We start from the raw sequence: 26,246 nt of genomic DNA, 5'->3' as shown, positions 1-26,246 counted from the left end.
GACAATTTTATGTGATGTTGACCTTTGACCTTTTGACCGAATTATTAATTTGCCTTCTCCATATTCTCATAATTGTTGAAAATTTGATGACAAAAGCTCAAATAGTAACAAAGTTATGGCCCGGACAGACACACACACACACACACACACACACACACACACACACACACACACACACACACACACACACACACACACAAAAGTGATTGCATCTTCCGCTGCGCAGGGAACGGACTAATCAACAGGTAAAAGCAGTCAGCAGGTTAATATCATGACAGCATAACATGTATGTAAAGTTTGATTGGAAGGAAGAGTGGTTATTGAGAAATAGGAGGAGAAAGCCATTGGTTTGAGATAAGATGTAGGAGGACAAAAGATAGAGCAGGATGAGGACAAAAGGCATGATTTGTCACCTTTCCCACAGGAAGCAGAACATGGAGTCCAAGGTTCAAGGAACCAGGCAAAGCTTGCCTGATGGTCTTCCTTCAGGGGAACGTTGAATGAATAGCGAATTCCTTTGTTACGTTCCTGCAGAAGTACCTGATAAAGCAATGCGAGGTACTCATGTATATATACCTTACACCCATGCAAGGAATCTACACCGACGGAAGCTAGGGCATTGATAATCCTCAATCTCGGATCATTTTGATCATTCCTTTTCCTAATCATTCTTCAATTTTGATCATTCATCATTTTTGCTTCATCCATTATTTTCTACATACCCCCCGAGTCCCGACGCATCGTGTGATGAATGGCTGATTAAATGAATTAAATGAAGTTATGAAAGGATTTTCATGGTGAAGTTCTGTTAATATTTCAAACATTTTGCAATAAAATGTGATAGGATGAATCAAAATAAAATAGGTGTTTCCAGCTCCATGCTTAGCACAATGATTTTGCCAAGACCCAATTATAACCACCACCAAAGGTGGGTGCAGGTTATTTTCACTCCAATCTGTCTGTTTGTAAACACGATATCTCAATAAGTTATAGATGGTTTCGGACGACTCTTGGTGGATAGGTTGGGTCGGTGACGAGGACGAATTGATTCAGTTTTGATGAAGATTCAAATCCAGATGCAGATCAGTGATTTTTTTGTGATTCTTCACCATTGAGTGAGTGATAGGGTAAAAAAAACTATATATAGCACGATATCTCAAAAAGTTATAGATGGTTTCGGGCGAATCTTGGTGGATAGGTTGGGTCGGTGACGAGGACGAATTGATTCAATTTTGATGAAGATTCAAATCCAGATGCAGATCAGTGATTTTTTTGTGATTCTTCACCATTGAGTGAGTGATAGGGTAAAAAAAACTATATATAGCACGATATCTCAAAAAGTTATAGATGGTTTCGGACGAATCTTGGTGGATAGGTTGGGTCGGTGACGAGGACGAATTGATTCAATTTTGATGAAGATTCAAATCCAGATGCAGATCAGTGATTTTTTTGTGATTCTTCACCATTGAGTGAGTGATAGGGTAAAAAAAACGATATATAGCACGATATCTCAAAAAGTTATAGATGGTTTCGGGCGAATCTTGGTGGATAGGTTGGGTCGGTGACGAGGACGAATTGATTCAATTTTGATGAAGATTCAAATCCAGATGCAGATCAGTGATTTTTTTGTGATTCTTCACCATTGAGTGAGTGATAGGGTAAAAAAAACTATATATAGCACGATATCTCAAAAAGTTATAGATGGTTTTGGACGAATCTTGGTGGATAGGTTGGGTCGGTGACGAGGACGAATTGATTCAATTTTGATGAAGATTCAAATCCAGATGCAGATCAGTGATTATTTTGTGATTCTTCACCATTGAGTGAGTGATAGGGTAAAAAAAACTATATATAGCACGATATCTCAAAAAGTTATAGATGGTTTTGGACGAATCTTGGTGGATAGGTTGGGTCGGTGACGAGGACGAATTGATTCAATTTTGATGAAGATTCAAATCCAGATGCAGATCAGACAATTTTTAAGTGATTCTTCACCATTGAGTGATTGGCCTAAAACTGATACATAGCAAGATATCTCAAAAAGTTGTGGACAGATTTGGAAGAAACTTGGTGGACAGGTTGGGTGTGTGACAAGGATGAATCTATCGATTTTGATGAATAATTCTTAGGGGTGAAGTTACATTGGGGAGATACTTGGCTACCTGCAAAAAGGTTTTGGAGGATGATGTGAGAGAGATTTGAAAGTTTTGGCCGCAGGTGAGATTGATGTTGGACTCCAGGTCATTGAAAGTGTGATACACACTGGTTGTGGGAAACGAGGAAGGACTTTAGATTTCCATCAACTGCGTGTACTTTCCAGGTGGAGAGAAAAAAAGATGCTTTTTCACGATTGCCCCACCACGTGGCTCAGCATACCATAGTTGGGATGTTGAATAGGACAAATGGAGGCATGATGGGATGATGGTAAAGGAGATAAAGCAGTCTTTTGAGAAAGCAATTCCGGGAATTTTTGATGTCAGGAGACAATATGAGATTACAGGCGAGTGTGCGAGAGAGAAAGGACATTTCAGACCAGACAAATCCACCTTACTAAATTGCCAAACAACTTGGCGCCTTTACGGCTCTGAAGGCGGCTAATTAGACAAACCTTATCACAAGGCTATGATTATAAGAGCCAATAAGGGGAGGGGGGGGGGGGCAGGACAGGCTGGAGAGGAAATTTGCTCTGACAATCTCACAATAACAATTTGGAAAGATACATGTTGGAAAAGAAAGACTTAATAAGGGGTGCAGGATTGCTAAATGCAGCACTGTTGGACTCGATGGATTCATGGAAAAAGGGCATGTATGAGCTTCCAGGTGCATTTTTGGGTAAAAGATGGGAACCTCACTTTTTAACATAATTAGGGTATGCTGAATTCCATTAACCCGGTTCCCAAGCCGAATTTGGAGGTTTTTTTGAGCTTTGAATAAACTGCTGAAGATCTTGGCAGAGGCGGATCCACCTGCACCCCCCCCCCCTCGATCCAGGAGGAGGGTGCAGATGGTGCGCACACCCCCCCCCCCCCCTCTGCAACGCAACGGCATGGATGTGCTGGAGGCAAACTCTATGATTGACGACAAGAAGGACGCGCTCACTCAACTAGGGTCAAATGCAGAAACTGAATTCTCTCTGTGGTTCGATCACGCCAAGGCCATGATATAATCTGTAGGAGGTGACGTCACAATGCCGAGAGTTGTAAAACGACAAATGCATCCTCCAAACACTTCCGCCATTACTCCCTTGCTCTTCTACCTCAGAAACATGTCCATTCCATTTCTCGACCACCTCAGCCAGGAAATGGATACCGGTTCTGTGCTGAAAATCGGGAAGGTAGTGATCTGCTTCTGCTGATGCCATCTGCAATAATCGCCGATACCTGCGACATTCCAGCCCGACATCAGAAGCTGTTGCGTTGGGAAAACGACATGGAACATCCCGCAGGCCTGATAAATGAGCTTAGAGACTGGCAGATGTTTTGGAGAAGGAAGCCCAACAACTCGCTTCCAAGCACATTCATGGATTGTCTCTGCGCAGGAGATGGAGACGAATTTCCATCCATCTAAGTCCTACTCCATATTGGATGCACCATCCCTATCGGCTCCTGTGAGGCCGAACGCTCATTTTCTTACCTGCGTCGTCTGAAGACCTACCTGAGATATTCCATGGGAGAAAGTCGGATGGCATCTCTGGCCCTCATGAACATGCACCATGACGTCACCATATCCCCATATGATGTGTGTGACATTTCCATTCAGAAACACAAGCGCCGTCTATTCCAAAATAGCATAACTTACGATTAATAAAATAATTCACATTCCGCTGTCCTATCTGATCTCTTTTGTGGGGAGAACCCCCTGCCTTGATCTTCACGACCTCGGCGCATGGCGGTGCCGGGCTTTGACCAGCACACAGTCTGTCATCGCCATCATTTCACACTATGGGAGTGCACAGGTCGTTTATAACTACTGGTGAGCCCGTTGGTCCAAATGGACCAAATTTTCATCGGCTTTCATGGCCTTGCAGCAAACCCGCCTGCTATAGTACTTGAGTTGGAATAAATGCTTTGTAAAATATTATCATTGTTTTTGTTATTTATTTAGTAATGAGAATGGCATGCCATGGAAGGACCGATTAAGCTGCTCTGTACACCTTAACATGGCGTGCGTTTACAAACATGGGAATTCTTCTGGATTCTTTGGAGTTAATTAGCCTAATTAACTCAGGAGATCATAACAATCATTTCGCGAGAACTATACAAATCAGAGATTCCATATCAGAAAGCTCCAGTAGAACTACACAAAAAACATGCCGCACGCTTGCACAACACACACACACACACACACACACACACACACACACACACACACACACACACACACACACACACACACACACATACACACACACCTACAAAATTCATCAATTTATAGCAGAAGGAACAGCTGAACAAGTCGTTTCACCAGTTCCTATATCTGACCATTAGTCATCGCGAATCTGTTGGACTGTTAGACCAGGGAAGAACACAAGGAACTGCAGAAACTTCCTAGAATGCACGAAATGCCGTTTCTGACGATCAATTTAAAAAAAATTCCTGGGGGAAATGCCTGGATCCGCCGCTGCTTGGGCATTGGTGAACTCACAGAGGAGACGATCAAATCTGCAGAAGCGTTCGTCTGCAGAATATATAATATGCACAGAACAACCTCTGTTGATTCAGCACGACATATGTTGTTCTCCAAGACTGGTAAACCAGAAGCAATGTCACCGACAAGTGATGCTCTTCATTTCCATTTGATGCGAGTACACTATCAAGCCATGGTATGGAGAAATGCTCATTGTGCCATACCTGACCTTCCTGCACCTGTGGAAATGGGATGGAAACGTGGTGATTCAAGACTAGAGCCTATTCTGATGTCACCGAGTCCAATCCCAGAAATTTGCCTCGAGATGATTTGTTGTGCATGCCAGAAGCAGTGCAAGACTCGACGCTGCAAATGTCGCTATTCAGAGTTGAGGTGCACGTCAATGTATGCCTGTCAGCAACAGAGTGATGATCAGACCCCTTGTATGAATTTGATGTAGTTTGGCAAAACAACATGTGTGACATTCCTGAATGTTTGTGCTTCATGGCCATGTATACTTAATTTTAGAATAAATGGTTGTATGAAACATTGTCTTATTAAAACCATTTCCCATTTTATAGTGTCCAATTTCAATAGCGGTTTGAATGTCTCTTTCAATATGTCGCCAACCATAATATAGACTAGACGGACTTATGAAAAAGGCCATGTATAAGTTTCTCGATGCATTTTGGGGTAAAAGTTGTAAAGTTAAAGTGAAAGAGCTGCATGTATATACATGATATATAAATGCTTGTTCAAAGAAATTGCCCAAAAATGGCAATTTGGCGGCAATTTTGTTTATGCTAATTAGAAGGTCAAAACTCCGAATTCGGCTTGGGAACCGGTTAATGGAATTCAGCATACCCTAATTCTGTTAAAATGTGAGGTTCCCAACTTTTACCCAAAAATGCACCAAACATTCACATTTCTCAGAGATCTGTCTAGTCTATGTAGAATCACAGCCAACTGACAGCGGTATGAATGTAGTCTCCACAATTTAGAAAGGGACCTGAGGTGAGAGGACAGGAGAGAATCCATGTCTGAAGAAAGGTGTAGGACAAACATGGGATGGGACAGCTGAGGGGAGATGTTGGCAAGGTGAGGGGAGAGCCAGGTGAGCTGTGGGGTGTGGATGGAGAGCTGCAGAGAAGGGCGGTATGGAAGGGGTTTCAGCTGTAAACATAGATAAGAAACTAGTTCACACTTTTGCAGAAGAAGTTCCAGAACACGATCACAAGCATAGGCATAATCTTTGAATAAAAGGATATTTCACACTCACTGTCACGGTGATTGGCTGATCGATGGGTCCACGAGCACTAAGCTTCTCCACCCCACCGACTGGTCGCTTGTACAAGAATCTTGTCCCAGCCAGAGTGAGCCTATGGGGCCACTGCACTGTCCAATCACCATTCAGAACAAAACCATTCTTTGTCCGCAAGGCTGAAAATTCCAAACAAAGAATTGTGTTTCACTGTTAATAACTAAACACCTACCACAGCTCTAATTTCAGATTTAATCCCTGACAATGACAGTCACAGAAAATATTTTTGTCCCCCACCAAGGTCGGAGACAGACATTAAAATGAGGTCCATCCAACCGATCGACTGATCATGAGTCCATGTACTTTTGTATACGTGATATTTTAAAAAACCGTTGAACATTTACCTTTCATATTGCAGATATCAATTCCACATGACATTCATGATCTCAACCTGTTAGATCACGGCTGCGATTGGCTGAATTATGTTGTCCTGGCAACCATGTCACTAATTTGCCTTGTGTACGCGATATTTCAAAAACCGTTCAAGATTTAGCTTTCATATTACACAGATCTATTCCTCATACCACCAAAACGGCGGGAGACCAAGTATTAGCTCCTTGTTATCATTATAGTTGGCATTACTTCAATGTCAACAAGAGTTTTAGATTCGTAGGCAGTTATGATCAAAACAACAGTGCAATGACATTGGTAACATTGGATTTAAATTTATAAATCATTGTCGAAACATTTTACTTTACAAGTATAAAAGAAAGGAACATACCCAGGTAATTTTTGGATGGTACAGTCTCTTCCACTTCGATGTTGACAGCACCACGAGGTATGTGAACTACCTTGTGATAGTCTGTAAAGTAATAAGGTGAGTCATTATTGAAAATCTTACAAGGCGAACTAAAGGATGGAGTTTTCATTTTGATTCCTCTTTTCCGAGGGAGACTCAAAAGGTTTTTCCTTTTTCAAAAAGTTTTTTTTCAAAAAAAAGGTTTTCAAAAAAGAAACTTTCAAAAAAAAAGGAAAAAAAAGTTTTAAAAGTTTTTTTCAAAGCTGTGAACCGCCATTAAAATTACATTTAAAAAAGAATATATATATATACAAATATACAATTATACATATATATATATATATATATATCTCTATATATATCAGTTACTATGCAATTACATACCATCAGTGGTGAACCACCATTAAGGTATCCCATCCAGCTATGCTGTACCTTAATGGGAGCGATAAGTACCGTCTGCCACACGGCACATTATCTCTGGTATCCACTCATTATATGGAATCGCCTGGATGCAGCCGGGAGCAAACCAATCCAAATATATATATTATATTCTCCAGCTTTCAATGAGCGCACGTAATGACGTCACTGCCATGTACATACACTCTGCTTGTCAAGCTCTCAAGAGAACCCTCCGACAGAGCAGAATTTTGATCTTAGTTCAGATACTGTCATAAGTGTATGTAAAACTCACAGTTACCGACCTGGTTTCGCCCTTTTGGGGCTCATCAGGGCAACGCAGTGAGTCCTGCATACACTTATGACTCTGAAAACCTTTCGGTTATATACCAGTTACTATGCGATTACATACCATCAGTGGTGAACCGCCATTAAGGTATCTAACCCAGCTGTGCTGTAACATGGCAGTGACGTATGTACAATGTACATGGCAGTATACATACATATATATATATATATATATATATATATATATATATATATATATATATATATATATATATATATATATATGTATATATACCGGAGCTGTTGGGGTGGTGGTAATAATATATATATATATATATATATATATATATATATATATATATATATATTGTTGCGGATATGGGATTTACATCCATCCATATCCGCTTGTAAATATTCCCCTATTTCCTCAATACTTCCCAACTATCCCCAATCCCCCATTCCCTAGTCCCATTTTCTGTAAACAACACTCTGTAGACCCGACCTCCCCCTATTTCCCCCATTAAATGTCGCACCCAGGTTCACCGCATCTCACGTAGACAACTATAGGACATCTTGCTAGTTATTCTTAGTCTATGTCAGTTAAGGACTCGTTTCCATTAATTCTGACTCTTCGTTGCACCAGAATGTGATTGTATGGCACCGATAGGAAGTTTAGGACCTCCCAATACCTCCCCGCAGCTCTTCCTCACGGTTCAGCAACAACAACAACAACAACAACAACAACAGCAACGGCGGCGGCGCGGGGAGTGTGCGTCCTCACTCCGGCTTGGTTGGTAGGGGGTGTTGGGAGGGCACCAGGCCTTTCCAACGAGCCGCCATCGGACATGTGCTCGACGGGGTTAACAAGTAGGGGCTCGCTGTCAGCTCCTCGTCAAGGGCGGAGCCCGGTAACCCCCGCACCCAATAGAAGCGGCGGACCGGTCCCATCTGGGGCGGAGCCAACCAGCCGAGGGCGTGTGACTCCCCGCTGAGCATGCACAGCAGAGGGAGGTGACGTCAGATGCGCGCTGAGCTTGGAGAGAGAAGGACGCCACCTCCGAGCGCTGTGACACCTCCCCGCATCTCTGGACTGGACCGTGCTTTATCCTGTCCCTGAGCCAAGGTGCACCTTGTGCTATCAACCGACCTGTCCTTCCCTGCCATCAATCCCTGTGTAAGTCAGCCTTGTTCCGTTTGCCTGTGGTCTGTCGGGGATAAGATAAGACTGTAACTAAGTGCCCATCTCTTCTGTGTCTTTTACCTCACTCTACCTTGTAATCTACCCCTTTTCTCCACCACTAATTATATCCTCCTCCGGAGGTCTTGAGAACTGTACCCCTTGCGTCGTTTCATTTATCCCAGTCGTTGTGTCCTTTCCATCATTGATTTAGCGTAGCGCGATTTGGCCAGCGTTCGAGTGGAATCGGGTGAGTTGGGGGTAATCGGGTAAACTGTACGAACACGGCGGCCATTCCGCTCGGTCAAGCAACATCTTTAGCCGTGTCCGTAACAATTGGTGTCGAGGAGTGAGATACGAGGCCCGAAGTGCGCTTAACGCGCTCAAAATTACAAGCAGTTGGAAATTGTTTTGTTTTACAAAAAAAAAAACCCGAATTTTGAAAGTCGCGCTATGGCAGATCAAGACGGCTGGGTTCCGGTAGAGGAGAGTGAGGCAGGGTCGATCCAGGACCAAATTGAGGGACATGAGGAGAGCGAAGCAGTGAGGGCGGCAGGTTCGCAAAATGGCGTCCTCGTGCACGAGGTTATGGGCGCGCAAAATGGCGCCTCACACATGGCTACGGCGACCGCGCCCACGACCGTAGCAGCGCCGTTGGTGGATTCGAACCTTTTTTTCCTGCAAATGAGGGCCCTTATGGGACAAATGGGAGACCAAATTGGAGGTTTGAAAAACAGTATAGAGGCTCAGAGTGAGCAAATGGGGGTAATGGGGTTCAATAGCGAGAAATTGAGGGAGGACATGGGGGCCCAGATCGGAGGGTTAGGGAGTAGAATAGAGGGATTAGACAATAGATTAGGGGAAATACAGGAGGGGTTAACGGGGGTGGAAAATAGAATGGCTGCCCAGGAGAATCAGATAGAGGGAGTGAAAAATGGGTTAGAGGGGTTAGAAAACAGTATGGAAGGCAAATTGAGGGACATGAGGGACCAAGCGGAAAGGGAAGTTTAAAAAATGGGGCAGCAGATAGAGGGGGTCAGAATGGGGGTAGAAACTAAATTGGATGCTCACAGGGAGGAAATGGAGCAGATGAGGGTGGCATCTGGGCAGGAGATGCAAGTGATGGGAGAGGAGATCAGAAGAGGTGTGAGTGAGGAGGTCGGAGGAGTGCGCGAGGAGGTGAGGCACTGTAAGGAGCGCATGGAGAAGGAGGTGAGAAAGGGGACTGTAAAATTGCAAGGTGGTATAGAGGAGTTGACGCTGGGAGTAGAACAACTGACAGTGGGACAAAAGGAGTTGGGGGACCCAGGTAAAGAAGAACACAGCGGTAATAGAGGGTTTAAAATCGACACAGAAGGAGATGAAAAAGGACGTAGGGGTAATTAAAAAAGAGTGTCAGACGGTACATGAGGACCTGACGAGGAAAATGAACAAGGTGGTAGAGGTGATGGAGGTTAAAGAGCGGGAGGTGCGGGAGCACATAGAAAAAAATAAGGTGGAGTTAGAGGAAGAACTTAAGGGGGCGCACGAGGAGATGAAGGAGGTGAAGCAGAAATTAGAAGAAGTGGAAGAAGGGGTGAGCGAAATTAAGAAGCGACGGAGAGAGGATAAGAAAGAGATAAAGGAGGAAGTAAAAGAATTGGTCCAAAGTCTGTGTTCGGATCGTGTTGATGTGCTCATTAACCGGATGAGGGATTCGCAGGTGATGGAGGAGAAGCGAAGAGAAAGAGGACCCGGTGTAAGTGGTGACCAATATGGTCGTGCGTATGATGCGCCAGGTGATTTAATAAGCTTGGGGGTCGAGATGGACCCGGGTGTTCGTGAGAGGCCGTTGGTGAAGTGTGCGACAGGTCTGGTGTGCGAAAAAGGAGGTGTGCGAGAAAGTCCGACTCTGGGGTGTGTGAGGAAAAAGTGCGTGCCAAGGAGTGAGGGTGCTGTCGAGAGTGAGTCGGTCGTAGCGCGTGTGCGAGGGAGCACATGGAAGCGCGTAGTGAGGAGTGTTACGGAGGGTGTAAAGGGAGAATGCACGCCTGTGGTGAGTGTTACAGAGGATGTAACGGGAGAGGGTGTGCGAGAAAGATGTGTGACGGACAGGTGCAAGAGGAAAGAGTGCGCTGTCGAGAGTAAGGGTGAGTGCGCTGTCAAGAGTGGAGGTGAGAGTAGTAAGAGTGACACGGAGCGTGAGTTGGTTGTGACAGGTGAGAAAGGAAGCACACCTGGAATGGTAGAGCGTGTGTGGGAATGCACGCTGGAATTGGTAGTGAGGCACGTGGTTGGGTGTGCGAGTGAAAGCACACCTGTGATTGTCACAGAGGAGGTGACTGAGGAAGGGGCGCGAAGAGGTGTGTTGGTGAGGTGTGCGAACAACGAATGTGTGCCAAAGTGTTCGGTGGTCAGGTGTGTGACCAAGTCTGTGAGTGGAATGAGTGTACCTGGGTGTGTAAGAGAAGGTGCAATGACCAAGAGCAGGGAAACGGCTGGATGTATGAGCAAGAAAGGGGTAGCGTATGCGTGTGAGCATGCCGGTGAAGCATCGACGGTAACCGGGTTAGCGGTTAGAGCGACGGATAGCCGATGCGAGCACTCGGTGCGAGGAGCCCTTTGTTGGATGCAGGGCCCGGCGCGGATCGAAGCTGCGTCGCTTCTCTTCGAAGCGTCGTTGCCGATTCTGGCTTGGCCCCGCCCCGCACGGTCGAGTCCGGGCCTTGGCGGGCGAGGCGACCGGTCCGGTTCAAGGGCGAGTGGGAGGAAGCGGTACGGTGCCCCCTCGTGGGGACGGGGTTCCGACCGGGGGAGATTGAGCCATCGGGCCCAGGACCGCAAGGTGCCGCGCCGAGATGGTGCGTGGAATCTCGGCCCAACCAAACCACCTCCCTTGAACCGAAAGCCGGACGGATTCAACCTGCAGGCAACCAAACCACCCGAATTCATTGCTCGGCTTTACAAACCGAGTTTAATGATGTCACGACGCACCGAGGCTAGGATATAGTGGACTGTGGTGATGGTGATAGTGATAGTGATAGTGATTTGATACGAAATTTAGAATAGTGAATAGAATTGGCAGTAAATAGAAAATGTTTGATTTGTGGAATTTGGATGTGCAAAATTGATAGTGGGACCTCCCCGATGTGGAGGGATGGCAAATCCACCATCCCTCACAGTAAGGGGGGGGCAAAGGAGCACTAGTTATGGGGTTGATGGCAGTGAAAACTAGCCCGGGTGGGTTAGGATATTGTGTGTAGGGATCTAGAAGTGATTGACATTAGGTAACGTTAAGGTTCAGTTAGTGACTGATACCTGTAGTGGGGACGCAGGTAGATTAGTATGGGTGATAATGACGAGGGAGCGCAATAGTTTAAAGGGACGACTGGGAAGCGCAAGTTTCAGAGGGGAGTAGTTAGATGAGATGATGCTGTGTGAGAACTGGACAGGTGTGTGGAGCAGTGAGGGAGTAGTGAGTGTTGTGGATCAGCGCGAATGCGCTTGGTGGAGAGAAGGGTGCAGGTGGCACCAGGTGTGAGTGCACAGGTGTGCACCAACAGGTGAATGGAATAAATGGTTGTGTGGAAGACATGGAGTGTGGAATAAGTGGAGTATTGGAATGGATGGTCGTGGAGTGAGTATGGTGGAAACGATGGAGTGGAGTGGGTGGTGCGAAGGTGTGAATGGGGGAAGAGTGGACCCCCATCACGAATACCCGGGGCGGGTAGTGTAAGTGTTAGGTAGAGGGTATAGGTAAATTGTGGTTGGATATTGGCATCTGTGGTGCGGGTGACAGAATGGTATTTGGATGGGTGCATTAGTGTTGTGGAAATGGCTGGGCGTGTAGCCTGTTAGTGTGTGTAGTTGGTTTGGGCACTCCACCACTGTGAGGATGTCGGCCAGGTGAGGCCGCAGGTGGGCTCTGGGAGCCGGTAGTTGTGGATGGGGCCCGAGGATCCGGAGGACGGACCCGGGTAGCCCAGTGCCAGAGGGCACTGAGTGGGGTGACAGAGCCAGGAGGGGCCTTCCTCAGTAGATAGGTTAGGTTAAGGAGCAGGTAAGCTCGGGTGGCAACTGCAGTGGTGGAGGTGTGCAGGTGGGTAGACCTGCTGGGAGAGCTACACGTCACAGCCCAGAAATTGTGCAAGGGCACCGGGAGATGAATCGGGGGAGTGAGACCCCAAATTGATGAGCACCACAGTTTGGTCAATGGGAATTGGTTTTTAGAACCCATAGTGTAAGTTGGCCAATGGATTGGCAGGGAAAGACCCCGGGTAGTGTAAAGTGTGTTAAAATCATTTAGAGGATAGTTAGGATGAAGGATCTCCTCGCACCATCTGCATCCACTCACCTGAGGTGACAGGTACTCTACACCATGCCATGTTTTGATTATTTTTTACTGTGCAAATGTTTGGAATGTGAGACGCATCATGACGTGGGTGTGACATTGTGCTTGTTGTTCCATCTCTTCCTCCTTATGAGGATTGATGACGAATTGGGTGATGGCAAATTTTGGATAGAGGGATTGTGGTGACGAATTTGGTATAGAGGAAATATGGGGAGACGTGACAGTAGCGACGGATTGGTAATGTGTAGATTTTGTACATATGGGGTAAGGGCAAGGGTAGTGTAGGTGACAGGGGGGTGACGTACGGTAGGGACGAGCTTTCTCACTTCGCCCTCCGTACGCATTTCGCCTTGCATTGCCTTATTGATGTGTACCCTTGTGACCTTACCCCTCGCTCATTTGTCTCTTTTGTCTCCCACATGACCTGTGCGCCATGGGGCGCCGAGGGGAGCGTGCGTGAGTCGGCCATTGTGCGCCCGGAACTCTCAGAACCAGCTGTCTGCATCGATGCACCACATTATGGACCACATGTCTGTGGCCGAGCACCACTTATGGACCCCATGGGTTGGGGCATGGCCCCTCTGCTGGAACCGGCCATGAGGGCCCGAAATCTTGCTGGCGGACCTTGGCCACAGGGCACCGATGCCCCACAGGTGAACCACACTAGTCGGCCCTGTGGGCCATAAATAAATAAAAATGGACACGTTGGGTGCATTTCATTTTATGCTCAAATAGGCCGCCAGTAAGAAAATGAAAGGAAATGACAACATCTGGAAGAAAGTAATAGCCAGCAGAGGGAGCCGAAGAGCAAGAGACACCTGCAGGGTTTGGGTTTGTTGGTTTTATTTTATTGATGAACAGTGGTGACTGCACTGATTGGTGCTTGAGAATGTATTGGTGCGTTTTGGGTGTTTTCATGGTGCGTCGATGCAGAGCAGACTGTCTCCCCCCAGAAAGAACAATCGCTGGTCCTGGGTTAGTTTTGTAAATAAAAGTAGTGTCAACTGTAAATAATGCTCCCTACCGGCTGTATGTTTAGTTTGAGGATGCTTTCCGCGATTCGGTTATCCTGTGGGTGTGTTTCTGGTAGGAGAAGGGTGCAACGTCGCAGGGGGACATATTTACTCATTTGTGAACATCTGTAAAACTGTCGCAATCAGGGTTGAGTTAATAGTAGAGGGAACTACATCTGAGTGCCACACTAACGTAGGTAAAAATTTATCGGGTCGGGATGCCCCGAGGTAGAGAAGGGTGCAGTGTTGCGGATATGGGATTTACATCCATCCATATCCGCTTGTAAATATTCCCCTATTTCCTCAATACTTCCCAACTATCCCCAATCCCCCTTTCCCTAGTCCCATTTTCTGTAAACAACACTCTGTAGACCCGACCTCCCCCTATTTCCCCCATTAAATGTCGCACCCAGGTTCACCGCATCTCACGTAGACAACTATAGGACATCTTGCTAGTTATTCTTAGTCTATGTCAGTTAAGGACTCGTTTCCATTAATTCTGACTCTTCGTTGCACCAGAATGTGATTGTATGGCACCGTTAGGAAGTTAAGGACCTCCCAATACCTCCCCGCAGCTCTTCCTCACGGTTCAGCAACAACAACAACAACAACAACAACAGCAACGGCGGCGGCGCGGGGAGTGTGCGTCCTCACTCCGGCTTGGTTGGTAGGGGGTGTTGGGAGGGCACCAGGCCTTTCCAACGAGCCGCCATCGGACATGTGCTCGACGGGGTTACCAAGTAGGGGCTCGCTGTCAGCTCCTCGTCAAGGGCGGAGCCCGGTAACCCCCGCACCCAATAGAAGCGGCGGACCGGTCCCATCTGGGGCGGAGCCAACCAGCCGAGGGCGTGTGACTCCCCGCTGAGCATGCGCAGCAGAGGGAGGTGACGTCAGATGCGCGCTGAGCTTGGAGAGAGAAGGACGCCACCTCCGAGCGCTGTGACACCTCCCCGCATCTCTGGACTGGACCGTGCTTTATCCTGTCCCTGAGCCAAGGTGCACCTTGTGCTATCAACCGACCTGTCCTTCCCTGCCATCAATCCCTGTGTAAGTCAGCCTTGTTCCGTTTGCCTGTGGTCTGTCGGGGATAAGATAAGACTGTAACTAAGTGCCCATCTCTTCTGTGTCTTTTACCTCACTCTACCTTGTAATCTACCCCTTTTCTCCAGCACTAATTATATCCTCCTCCGGAGGTCTTGAGAACTGTACCCCTTGCGTCGTTTCATTTATCCCAGTCGTTGTGTCCTTTCCATCATTGATTTAGCGTAGCGCGATTTGGCCAGCGTTCGAGTGGAATCGGGTGAGTTGGGGGTAATCGGGTAAACTGTACGAACACGGCGGCCATTCCGCTCGGTCAAGCAACATCTTTAGCCGTGTCCGTAACAATATATATATATATACCTGTGCATAAATATATTATACTGTGTATAATATATGTATATAAATATACATAATATATGTATACTATACATAATATATGTGTAAATATATCTATCTATAATTCCAGTAATCTCTGTCTGTCTGTACGTTTGTCTGTGACCGCTGTTTCTCGACAACCACGGGTCCGATATACTTTTAACTTGCCAGGTATATTGCTGGGGACCCGAGGATGTGCCTTTTCAAGGTTTCATATTAATCGGACAATTACTTACCGAGCTATGTCCAAAAAACGATTCAACCAATCAGAGAGCAGCGAACGATCGCGTGTGCCGAACGTGGCGGACACACTCTGCCTCGGATGGCACATTTGAGAGCGTATTCATTTATTTCACGTTTGCAAACTATGTTGGCGTTAAACTATGTTTTACAACTAATAAAAACGAATTTGCGATTCATTCGCTTTCCTGCGCGTTTGTGCACGCGATGGCGATTTCTTTACCAAACTCCGGAAGCCGTTCGCTTTGGACCAAACCATTGCATGTAAATAGAGGGGGGGGATTGTCACCACTCGCAAGCCGTTCGCTTTGGACCAAACCATTTCATGTAAATAGAGGGGGGGGATATAATTTTAGATATAGATATAGTACGGGCATGCCCTAGTATATATAAATATGCATATACAGACTTGGCATTTAATATGGAATTATTTTTTTTTCTTGACGGGTTTACTTTCTGAACTCAGTATATCAATCTGGTGAGTTTCTTTTACCCTTCGGTGATGTCTTTGTTGAAAGAACCATGTCACTGATTGTCTTTTGCAGCAAGAAGTCAATAACATGATTATATCACAGGTGGCGTGACAAAATGTAAGGACAGGTACATTTGACGATTGGCTTCACAATCGGGTATAGAAGGGTTGTTGCATTCTGTATTAGTGGAAAACAACTGCTGCACGTCTACAAAAGTTATTGCCGCTTCATCTGGAGATGGTCCGTCAACTTGACAATGCTCTTTGTCATGGAGTGGTGGCTTTAGGAAATTCTGGCATGAAAAAGCGTGCTATTGCTCGGCAGTATGGCATCACTCAAGGTCAGGTGTCAAAGATCCTGAAACGAAATGCTCAGAGGGGTGTCCCTACTCCAATACCGAAGCCAGGACATCCACGCAGAACCACAAGGAGAGATGATCGCCAGCTGCACCGGTTAGTCTGCAATGGCCGTACCAAGTCACCTAATCGGCTTAGGGCAGAGTGGCAGCAACTGACAAATGTGCCTGTATCCAGAAGGCTAGTCAACCAACGACTGGTTCAAGCAGGCTATCGTGCCAGGCGTCCCCTGAGAAAGCCACGCCTGACCAGACAACACAGCCAGCGCCGATTGAAGTGGGCCAGAGAGCACCGTCAACGGCAGCCAGGACACTGGAATCACGTGACCTTCAGTGACGAATCTAGATTTCTGGTCTATCGTCAAGATGGCCATGTCCGAGTGCGCAGACAAGTGCATGAAGCCCACAACGAAGATTGTATAGTGCCAAGAGTCCAAGCTGGAGGTGGTGGGGTGACCGTTTGGGCTGCTTTCCATGCAGGGGGCAAAACTGACCTGGTTGTTCTGAATGGAAACCTGAACCAGTTCAAGTACAGGGTCATTCTGGAAGAAACATTGCTTCCATTTGCTCATGCAGCCTTTCAAGGAAACTTTGTCTTCCAAGATGACAATGCATGGCCTCATCGTGCTCGCATGATCCAACATTTTCTTGCTGACCGTGGTGTAGAGCATATGGAGTGGCCTGCCATGTCCCCGGATATGAATCCGATCGAGAACTTGTGGGCAGAATTAACGCGTCAAATCGATAACTTGGACCAGCAGCCTACCTCTGTGCGTGAATTGCAGCAGGCTATTGTCACTGCATGGCAAGCGATTCCTGTCCAAACCTTGGCAAATCTCGTGAACAGCATGCCTCGACGTGTACGTGCTCTCCTGAATGCTCGTGGGGGTTACACGAAGTACTGAACTGTAATTTTACTGTCCGTAATCCCAGTCATAATTTAGCTTTTGTTTTTGTTGAAATTTTTTTTGGCTAATGTGCAAAATAAAGAGATACTTCTGGAAAACGTACAGAAGTTTAACACAGTACTGTCCGTGAATTGAGTTCGATATCAGTTTACATCACTTTCAAGGATCAATCTATTTGCTTCGAAATGTCAAATGTGTTTTTTGTTTGTTTTAAAGGTCACATTAACAAAATCTCGAATAATTTCAACATAATTCCAATGAACTTTTGGTTCTAAGTCATCTTGAAAAGTAAGTTCACCCCCACAAAAAAATATTCCATATTAAATGCCAAGTCTGTATATGTATATGTATATGCACACACACACACACACACACACACACACACACACACACACACACACACACACACACACACACACACACACACACTCACACATATATATATATATTCTGAAACCGAATATTCAAAAATTATTCGTGTCTGACATTATTATAGGTTTAAAACCACTTAGTCGATACGGTAATTAAATTAACCAAAATATTAATGGCAAGTAATGACGGTGCATGCCTGGGCCTCACCTCCCCAAGGAATTGACTTCCTAAATTCACCATGGATGGTTTCACAAGTTGTCCCATCACCACCACACACACGACACCTATCTTCAGTTAATGTGGATCCGAGCTGCCGATCACAGCCAACATGCTGCATGCTCAGAGAGACAGATACCTGTGATCAGTGGTTAAATAATCTTCAACATTGGTGAAAGATGGCATGAAGTACAGATTAACAACCCTGAGATTTCAACTGAAAACTCGGCGATGAACAGTGTTTGGAAGTGAATTGATGTGAAACATTATATTCAAAGTTGTCCACAGCATACTACGGGACCTTTCCATACGAAACACCAACATCGAATCGATTTGTCCTTGTGACACACCCAACCTGTCGACCAAATTTCGTCCAAATGCGTCAATAACTTTTTGAGATATCATGCTATGTATCGGTTTTGGACCTAACTCTCAATGGTGAAGAATCACCTAAGAATTAAATAATTCTCGTTTCCGATTCCATATTCAGATATTCACCAAAATCGAATCGATTCGTCCTTGTCACATACCCAACCAATCAAGTTTTGATCAACATCAAGTTTCGTCCAAATCCGTGCATAACTTTTTGAGACATCGTGCTATATATATATATATATATATCGTTGTTTGCCTTTTCTCCCGATGGTGAAGAATCATTTGAAGATAAAATAAATTATCTGATCCGAAACCGGATCTTCACCCAAATCTCAATCAATTCGTTCTTGGCAAACATCCAACCTGTCCACCAGGTTACGTCCAAATCCGTCCATAACCTTTTGAAATTTCGTGCTTTATGTCGTTTTTGGCTGTCACTCAATGGTGATAATTATAGGAATAAAAAAAAGATTTATTTAAAAAAATTAAATAATAAATTTCTTAAATAAATAATAATATAATAAAAAGAACCAGATGAAAAAAAATTATAGGATCCCGATCCGGATCACCAAAATCTCAATCAATTTATCGTTATCACACACCCAACCTGCCCACCAGGGTTTCATCCGAATTCACCTGTAAGTTTTTGAGATATCTGCTGCTCACAGACAAGCAAACAAACGTGGGTCAAAACATAACCTCCGTCAACCTTCGGTGACAGACGTAACATCTGGGAACAGCGCCACCTGTGGAGGCAATCTGGCTATTTAACGTACCCTCAGTTTAAAATATATTCTCCAGTAATGCTGGCAGTTTAAATAATAATATAGAAGAGCTTTAAGTTAAACAAGTACAGATACATTCAAAGTACACTGCCCCCATGCCAAATAAATAAATATCCTACAGCGCGGCATTGCCGGGGCGCCTCTGGCCTCCGCCTCCGGCACCCGGCAATACCGCAGTGCAGCTCATTGAGGCTGCATTGGGAGGGAGAGGTGTACAATAATTGATTGATTAATTGTATAATTAAAATCAATAAACGATTATCACAAAATATTTTCTTAATCAATTTGCTAATAGCATAACTAAACCACTAGTGCTTCATCCGAAGATGTATCTTTTAGAAATTTAATTAAATAACTCATTAATAAAAAATTAAATAATTAATTGATTAATCAATAAATAATTTATCGATTAAATGATTAATCAATAAATCAAAAATATCATTGATGGCCACATCACTTGGTCACTGTCAAGTCCAAATATTAGCTTCCTAGCTCAAAAGGTGCCTGAGATATTGGCCAAATGAGAAAGAAAATAAATAAATGATTAATAATGAAAATAAATAAATAATAATCATAAAAAATTAAATTATTAATCAATTCAGTCACAGAACACATAAACCACCACTATTTCATCAGAATCTGTAACTGAAAAAAAAAAAAGTTTTAGCCATCAATGGAATAATTAAATAATTAATTGATTAATTAATAAATCAAAAATAGCCTTTGCAGCCAAATCATCTGGTCATTGGTATGTCCAAATATCAGCTGCCTAACTCAAAAGGTGCCTGAGTTAATGGTCAGAAGAGAAAGTAAATTTAATTAATTAAATAAATACTTAATTAAAATAAATTTTAAAAAACCACCTTTAGAGGCCATTTTTCCCCGCAAGCGGGGGTTGGCCTTTTTCGGGAACTGTGGTTGTTGTTGTTTTTCAGTCCCCTTTTTGAAGCAATGTTTTACGGCCGGATGCCCTTCCTGACACCAACCCTTTTTGCCGCCTTTAACGACAAGCAGGGAATTACCAGTGAACTGGTACTCAATTTGCCGACCTCGGAAGGATGACAGGCTGAGTCAACCCCCCTGGCGTTAATTCAGCGATTGACCGGGATTCGAACCCAGGATCCAACAATCCCAAGCCGCACCCTAGCCGCTAGCCCAACACCAGGGACTAAATAAGTACTTAATTAATCGCTAATAATTAAATAACTCCTCAATTAATTTATTAATCAAAAAACAAAAATACAAATTTTTGACAAAGGATTTGCTCACTATTGTGCCGAAATTGCAGCTTCCAAGCTCAAAGGATGGCTGAGATATCGCCCGGACAAACAAGAAAGAAAGCAAGAAAGACAAGTACACATACATTCAAAGTACACCGCCCCCATGCCAAATAATTAAATATCCTACAGAGCGGCATTGCCGGGGCGCCTCTGGCGCCCGGCAATACCGCAGTGCAGCTCATGGAGACTGCATTGGGAGGGAGAGGTGTACAATAATTGATTGATTAATTGTATAATTAAAATCAATAAAAGATTATCACAAAATTTTTCTTAATCAATTGGCTAATAGCATAACTAAACCACTACTGCTTCATCTGAAGATGTATCTTTTAGAAATTTAATTAAAGAAATCAATAATAAAAATTAAATAATTAATTGATGAATCAATAAATAATTAATCGATTAAATGATTAATCAATAAATCAAAAATATCCTTGATAGCCACATCACTTGGTCACTGTCATGTCCAAATATTAGCTTCCCAGCTCAAAAGGTGCCTGAGATATTGGCCAAATGAGAAAGAAAATAAATAAATGATTAATAATGAAAAGAAATAAATAATAATCATGAAAAAATTAAAGTATTAATCAATTCGGTCATAGAACACATAAACCACCACCATTTCATCAGAATCTGTGACTGAATAAAAATATTTTAGTCATGAATCGAATAATTAAATAATTAATCAATTAATTGATTAATTGATTAATTGATAAATCAAAAATAGCCTTTGCAGCCAAATCATCTGGTCATTGGCATGTCCAAATATCAGCTTCCTAACTCAAAAGGTGCCTGAGTTAATGGTCAGAAGAGAAAGGAAATTTGATTAATTAAATTAGTACTTAATTAATCGCTAATAATTAAATAACTCCTCAATTAATTGATTAATCAAAAAACAAAAAAATATCGTTTTTGACAAAGGACTTGCTCACTATTGTGCCGAAATTTCAGCTTCCTAGCTCAAAGGATGGCTGAGATATCGCCCGGACAAACAAGAAAGAAAGAAAGAAAGGAGGAAAGAAAGCAAGAAAGCAAGAAAACAAACAACCAGCGTGAAAACTGAGTACTCCCTTTCAGCGTGCGTCACTGCCGAGCCCCCTACGGTGCCCAGCAATGACGATTTGCAATGCCTGGAGATGGCATAGGAAAGGTGCGGTGTACAACAAACAAACAAACAAACAGAGTGAAAACTGAGTAAGCCCTTTCAGCGTGCGTCACTGCCGAGCCCCCTTCGGTGCCCAGCAATGACGATTTGCAATGCCTGGAGATGGCATAGGAAAGGTGCGGTGTACAACTATACAGCGAGGATTATAATGTTGTTTTGGTAATTGATAAGTAGTTTAATGAGGAAAGCCTTGGAGGACAGGACAAGATGGCTGCAGGTGTGATAGGAAAGTGAAAATAGCCTGAGTAGGTGCAGCAATCTGGGCAATACATACAGTATTGTATCGGGAGAAATGGATGACATTAAGGAGGGAATTAATGTGGAGCAATCTCTGTGGATAAAGATGGGAGCTTGTAAGGATATTGAGGCAATCTTGGAATGATTTTATCGGTCTCGTAGTGTAAGGAAAGGTTTCCTTAAGTGTAAATTCACGATATGGAGAGTAGGGCTATAAGATTTCAAGAAGGTAAACAGTTGAGATTCAAGATCAGAAAACGTGTCTGCAAACAATACCTTTCAATCATTCCTCATTGCAACAAGTTTTTACTGTCATCATCCACATTTAAAGTGCCCAGTTATTCGTGCATTGATTTTACTACAGTTACAGTGTAAATTGAAAGGTGTGACTCAGGTAATGGTGTTGTCACCTTGCACTCTCCATTGACACATATGTTGAAAGAGTCAGGGTCATCATGACAGCGGGTCCCATCCACCACCACTTCAGCACGTTCGGTGTAGAAATTGTATCCATCGGCCAGGCAAACCAGGGAGCACATTTTACCCTGCACTGCAATGCATGGAAGAATACCATCGGCATAGGGCAAGGGCATTCAACAGTACATGCAGTAAAGGGAACCCACCAGGAATATCTTCTTCTTCTTCTCCGCCCCCTTTTATAAGGGGTGAGCTCCAATGGCACCACGATACTCCTCCACTCCCCTCAGTCCTCGGCCAACTCTCTCCACCCTCTCACCACCCGACCTTACTGATATCCCTCCTCAAACAATCCTCCTATCTAAGCCGTGGTCTCCCTCTTTTCTTCCTACCTTGTTCCCTAAACCTATCCGCTCTCTTTGCCATTCTCTATTTCCGCATCTGCACCAAATGTCCAGCCCATCTCAGCCGACATTTCACCAATCTCCTCCCTCAGTTCTTCCATTCTCCTTCTGTCCACCCTCTTCACTCCCACAATCTTCCTGACACAGTTGTTCTGGCAAAGCTGCAGCCTCTGTTGTTGTCTCTCTGTCAGTGCCACCGTCTCCAGACCGTAAAGGCAGGCCGGCATTGTACAAGACATCCGAACCTTTCCTTTCAATCCCCTTGATATCTTCCTGTCTGCAATTACACCGTCCACACTCCTCCACGCATTTGCACCCACCTGAATCCTCCTCCGCACCTCTGCCACTGGCTTACCATCCCTGGTCAAATCTATTTCCTTGTCGGATCTCCTTCCACTCCAACCTGATATTCACTTCGTTTATCTGCTGCCCGACCCACATCACCTCCGTCTTCTCCATGCTCATTTTCAGCCCATGTTTCTCAAATGCTCCTTGCACTCCCCCAGTACTTCCTCCATCTCCCACCCACTCTCCACTACAACGCCCACTCTCCGCATACAATATCCTCCCCAGAATATATTTCATGTTTACCTTCCTGCTTACCAGCTCCATCGCCATCATAAACATGAGTGGGCTGAGAGAGCTTTCCTGCCTCAAACCGATGTTCACACTGAACTCCTCCGACATCCCAGGACCAACCAAAACTCTTCCCTTCATTCCCAAATATAATAGCCGGCGAAGCCGGTGTTGTGAATGAATGCGTACGTATTATGTTGAAAAGCCAGATTTTGCTGGATCCTTTGAGAATTTCGAAGCTTTGACGCACCAAATCGCTCCATGGAGGCCGCCATCTTGCGGATGTGGAAGTATGCATAAACAATAATTGCGAAAAAGTGCAATAGAGGCTTTGGCTTCGCCGGCTCATTGCGGCCTTGCAGTAGGGTCATATTAATATGGAAAGTATTTTGTCAAAGCCAACTTTTATTTTTTGGATAAGTTAATTCAGGTTCTGTTTTTTTGTATATCGTGTCGAGGCTCGTGGAAGAGCAAAAAAAATGTGAATTGTTGCTTTTGTTGCATATGCATTACTCAAAACTGCAAGCCAATTGGATTTGAGTTTAAATGTTTGCGACTCTACGTTTGCCTATGATTTGATCATTCAACTCCAGACGAGAAAAGTGTGACTTGTCTGTTCACCTTTCAAATTAAACTCAATACAATTTTTCTTAATACAAAGACAATACGATGCAATCTGATAGAGATGTTGGAGATAATTTAAGTTCTATAAAAGATAATTAAAGAACATTTTTCTCTTCAATCATCGAAGTCCGATTAGTTTACTTCAAATCATCCTTCCCTTTCTCCAATGGCCTGATCTCAGACCATCAGTTTGGATTCGGATGAGGTCACTCTACCCTGAACATGTTTCTGCTCTCCCAACAATGGATGGAGGTTCTCAATGTCAGACATGAGATCAGGGCTTCCTGCCTCACACCTTACTCACCCTTGGTGCCATCGAAACCAAGAACTTCAAAATCATTAGTATCTCCCACGATGAAGCTGAGTATCAAAGGCCTATTACCTTCACAATGCAGAGAGATCTGTGGTCTCTTTGTACCACCTCATTTCTGGTCTGGCACCCTCTACCCTTTACATGCTCTGTCCCTCCTCCCTCCTCTCACAGGAATCTACAGGGCATACGTGGTCTGACAGTGACCCACCTATAAATTAAACTCCAAAATTCCAGGCTCACTCTTCACTTCCACTCATTAGTCCTCTGCTCTCTTCCCTATGTAAGAAACTTCCTCAGTCTATTCAATTTCATTCTTCCAGCCAAGGCATCAACAAAGCTGTTTATCACCATCTCAGATCTTCCTCCATTCATACCCATCATCTTTTATTCTTTCATTAAACCTCCCCAAATCCAACGTTTGTGGGATTTCAGGTTATTAGGTTTCATACCTCTGCCCCACCTTCCTCTTGTTTGTTTTTTTGTTCCATCTCTGCTTCTTGCACAGTTTTTATTTCTACTTCTGTGATTTAGAGTTTGCGCCTGTATCCATCTTGGAGATCTCCTGTCTCTTCCTCCACTTCCCCTTCCGCTCATTCGACCTTCCTTTCTTCCTCCAAGTCTGCTATTTTGTCAATCTACTCTACTGTTAGTGTCCCCCCTTCCCCACCCTCTTTACACAGTTATTTTAATGGACGGAACTTGCGTTTTCATCCCTGTCTGTTTGTTTGTCTGTATGTCTATCTGTCTGTCTGTCTGTCTGTCTGTGAGCAGGATATCTCAAAAAGTTATGGATGGATTCAGACGAAATTTGGTGAACAGGCTGGATGTGTTTTAAGGACGAACTGATTAGAATTTGGTGAACATCTGCATCCGAATCATAATTTTTGAAAGTGATTCTTCACCATTGAGAGACGGGGCAAAAAACAGTGTATAGCATATCTCAAAAGGTTGTGGACAGGTTATGACAAAACTTTATACTCGGCGCACAACTGGAATAGATACCAGAGGTCCCCCATCCAGAACCTTTATCTTTTCTACCCCCGTTAATTCACCCCAGATCCACTTTTTTGAAATACCGACTTCTTTCCTGGAAGTCCTAGCATTGTCCATGTGTTTTATACCTTCCCCCGCCCCCCCCTTCCCATGCATCCTCCCCCCAAGCCCTCCCCCTCCCACAGATCTCCTGATGTCCCTGTTATCTGCTGTTGTACTTGTGTGCTTCCCTCTCTCTCCCCCCATCTTGTCTCCCACTCAATTTATTATATGTTTTATGTGTCAGTTTGTCTTTTTGCGATTAATGTTAGCTCTTACACGAGCCTCGATCTTGTATCCAACAACAAAAAAATTGTATGAATTTGTTAGGTGACAAGATCAAGCTGATGAGATTTTAGTTCAGGTGCGGATGCATCCTATCCTTCGGATACAAAACGTAGACCTGTTCAGCCTGGTGGAGGTATGGGCTCTACCGAGTGCCGTTTGAGTTATCAATGATGTATTATTTGCTTGGGTATTAAAGTTGATTCAGCATTAAAGATTTTATATGGAAATGGTAGTAGTAAAAAGACAAACGATTTCTGTTTTCCTGAATTTTGTGTACCTGCTGTGTACGCAGTCCAGGAGTACAGTTTACCACGGAAGGGCTGCGAGTTGAACGCTGCACACTGCTCGTCACGGAAATCTTGTATGCCTGGAGGACAGTCCTACACAGACACAAAAACCGCTTGCCTTGTTGATGAAACAATCTGTTGAAATGTCACAAATTAGGTATTTTACAAAACAATTGTCAGGAGGAAAAGCCTGTTTCTCGTTTACTTACACACACACATACATCTCGTTTTTTCATTTCTGTTCCTCACAATTCTATCTCTCTCTTTTATTCACAGACACACACAAACACACACACACACACACACACACACACAATTAATTGTACAGTATTGGTTGTTCCTCAACTTAAATATAAATAATTTAAAGGATTGTTGTAAATGATGTTAATTTCACAACATCCCATATTCAACTTTATTTAAATTGTAAACCTCAAACATAGTTTCTCCACCTAAAGCAAGAACCTTAACCCGTAAGCAACTGACTAGTTTCCCGACTGCATGGATCATCAGCTGGGCACCGTTCTTCCTCGAGGTTTCGATCCTTTCAGCCCAGGACCTCTCCAAACGGCGGATCCACAACCTCAATCATGGAT

General features: G+C 44.2%; 1 protein-coding gene across 1 annotated transcript in view; it reads right to left on the bottom strand.

Annotated features, from left to right (window-relative positions):
* The window catches only part of LOC137412665 (A disintegrin and metalloproteinase with thrombospondin motifs 6), a 122,626-nt gene that overhangs the window by 14,238 nt on the left and 82,142 nt on the right, over nt 1-26,246 (bottom strand). The window contains exons 14-19 of the mRNA XM_068097954.2: nt 25,644-25,746; nt 22,123-22,262; nt 17,862-17,985; nt 6,669-6,749; nt 5,906-6,066; nt 414-540 (exon numbers count right to left, since the gene is read on the bottom strand). Of these exons, the coding sequence (XP_067954055.2) occupies nt 414-540; nt 5,906-6,066; nt 6,669-6,749; nt 17,862-17,985; nt 22,123-22,262; nt 25,644-25,746 (736 nt within the window). The remainder of the gene's footprint in view (nt 1-413; nt 541-5,905; nt 6,067-6,668; nt 6,750-17,861; nt 17,986-22,122; nt 22,263-25,643; nt 25,747-26,246) is intronic.

Source organism: Myxine glutinosa, chromosome 1 (assembly GCF_964187855.1).
Source record: "Myxine glutinosa chromosome 1, kmMyxGlut1.1, whole genome shotgun sequence".
NCBI lineage: Eukaryota > Metazoa > Chordata > Myxini > Myxiniformes > Myxinidae > Myxine > Myxine glutinosa.
The sequence above is the reverse complement of the archived record's forward strand: the minus strand, read 5'-3'. Positions and strand labels throughout refer to the sequence as shown.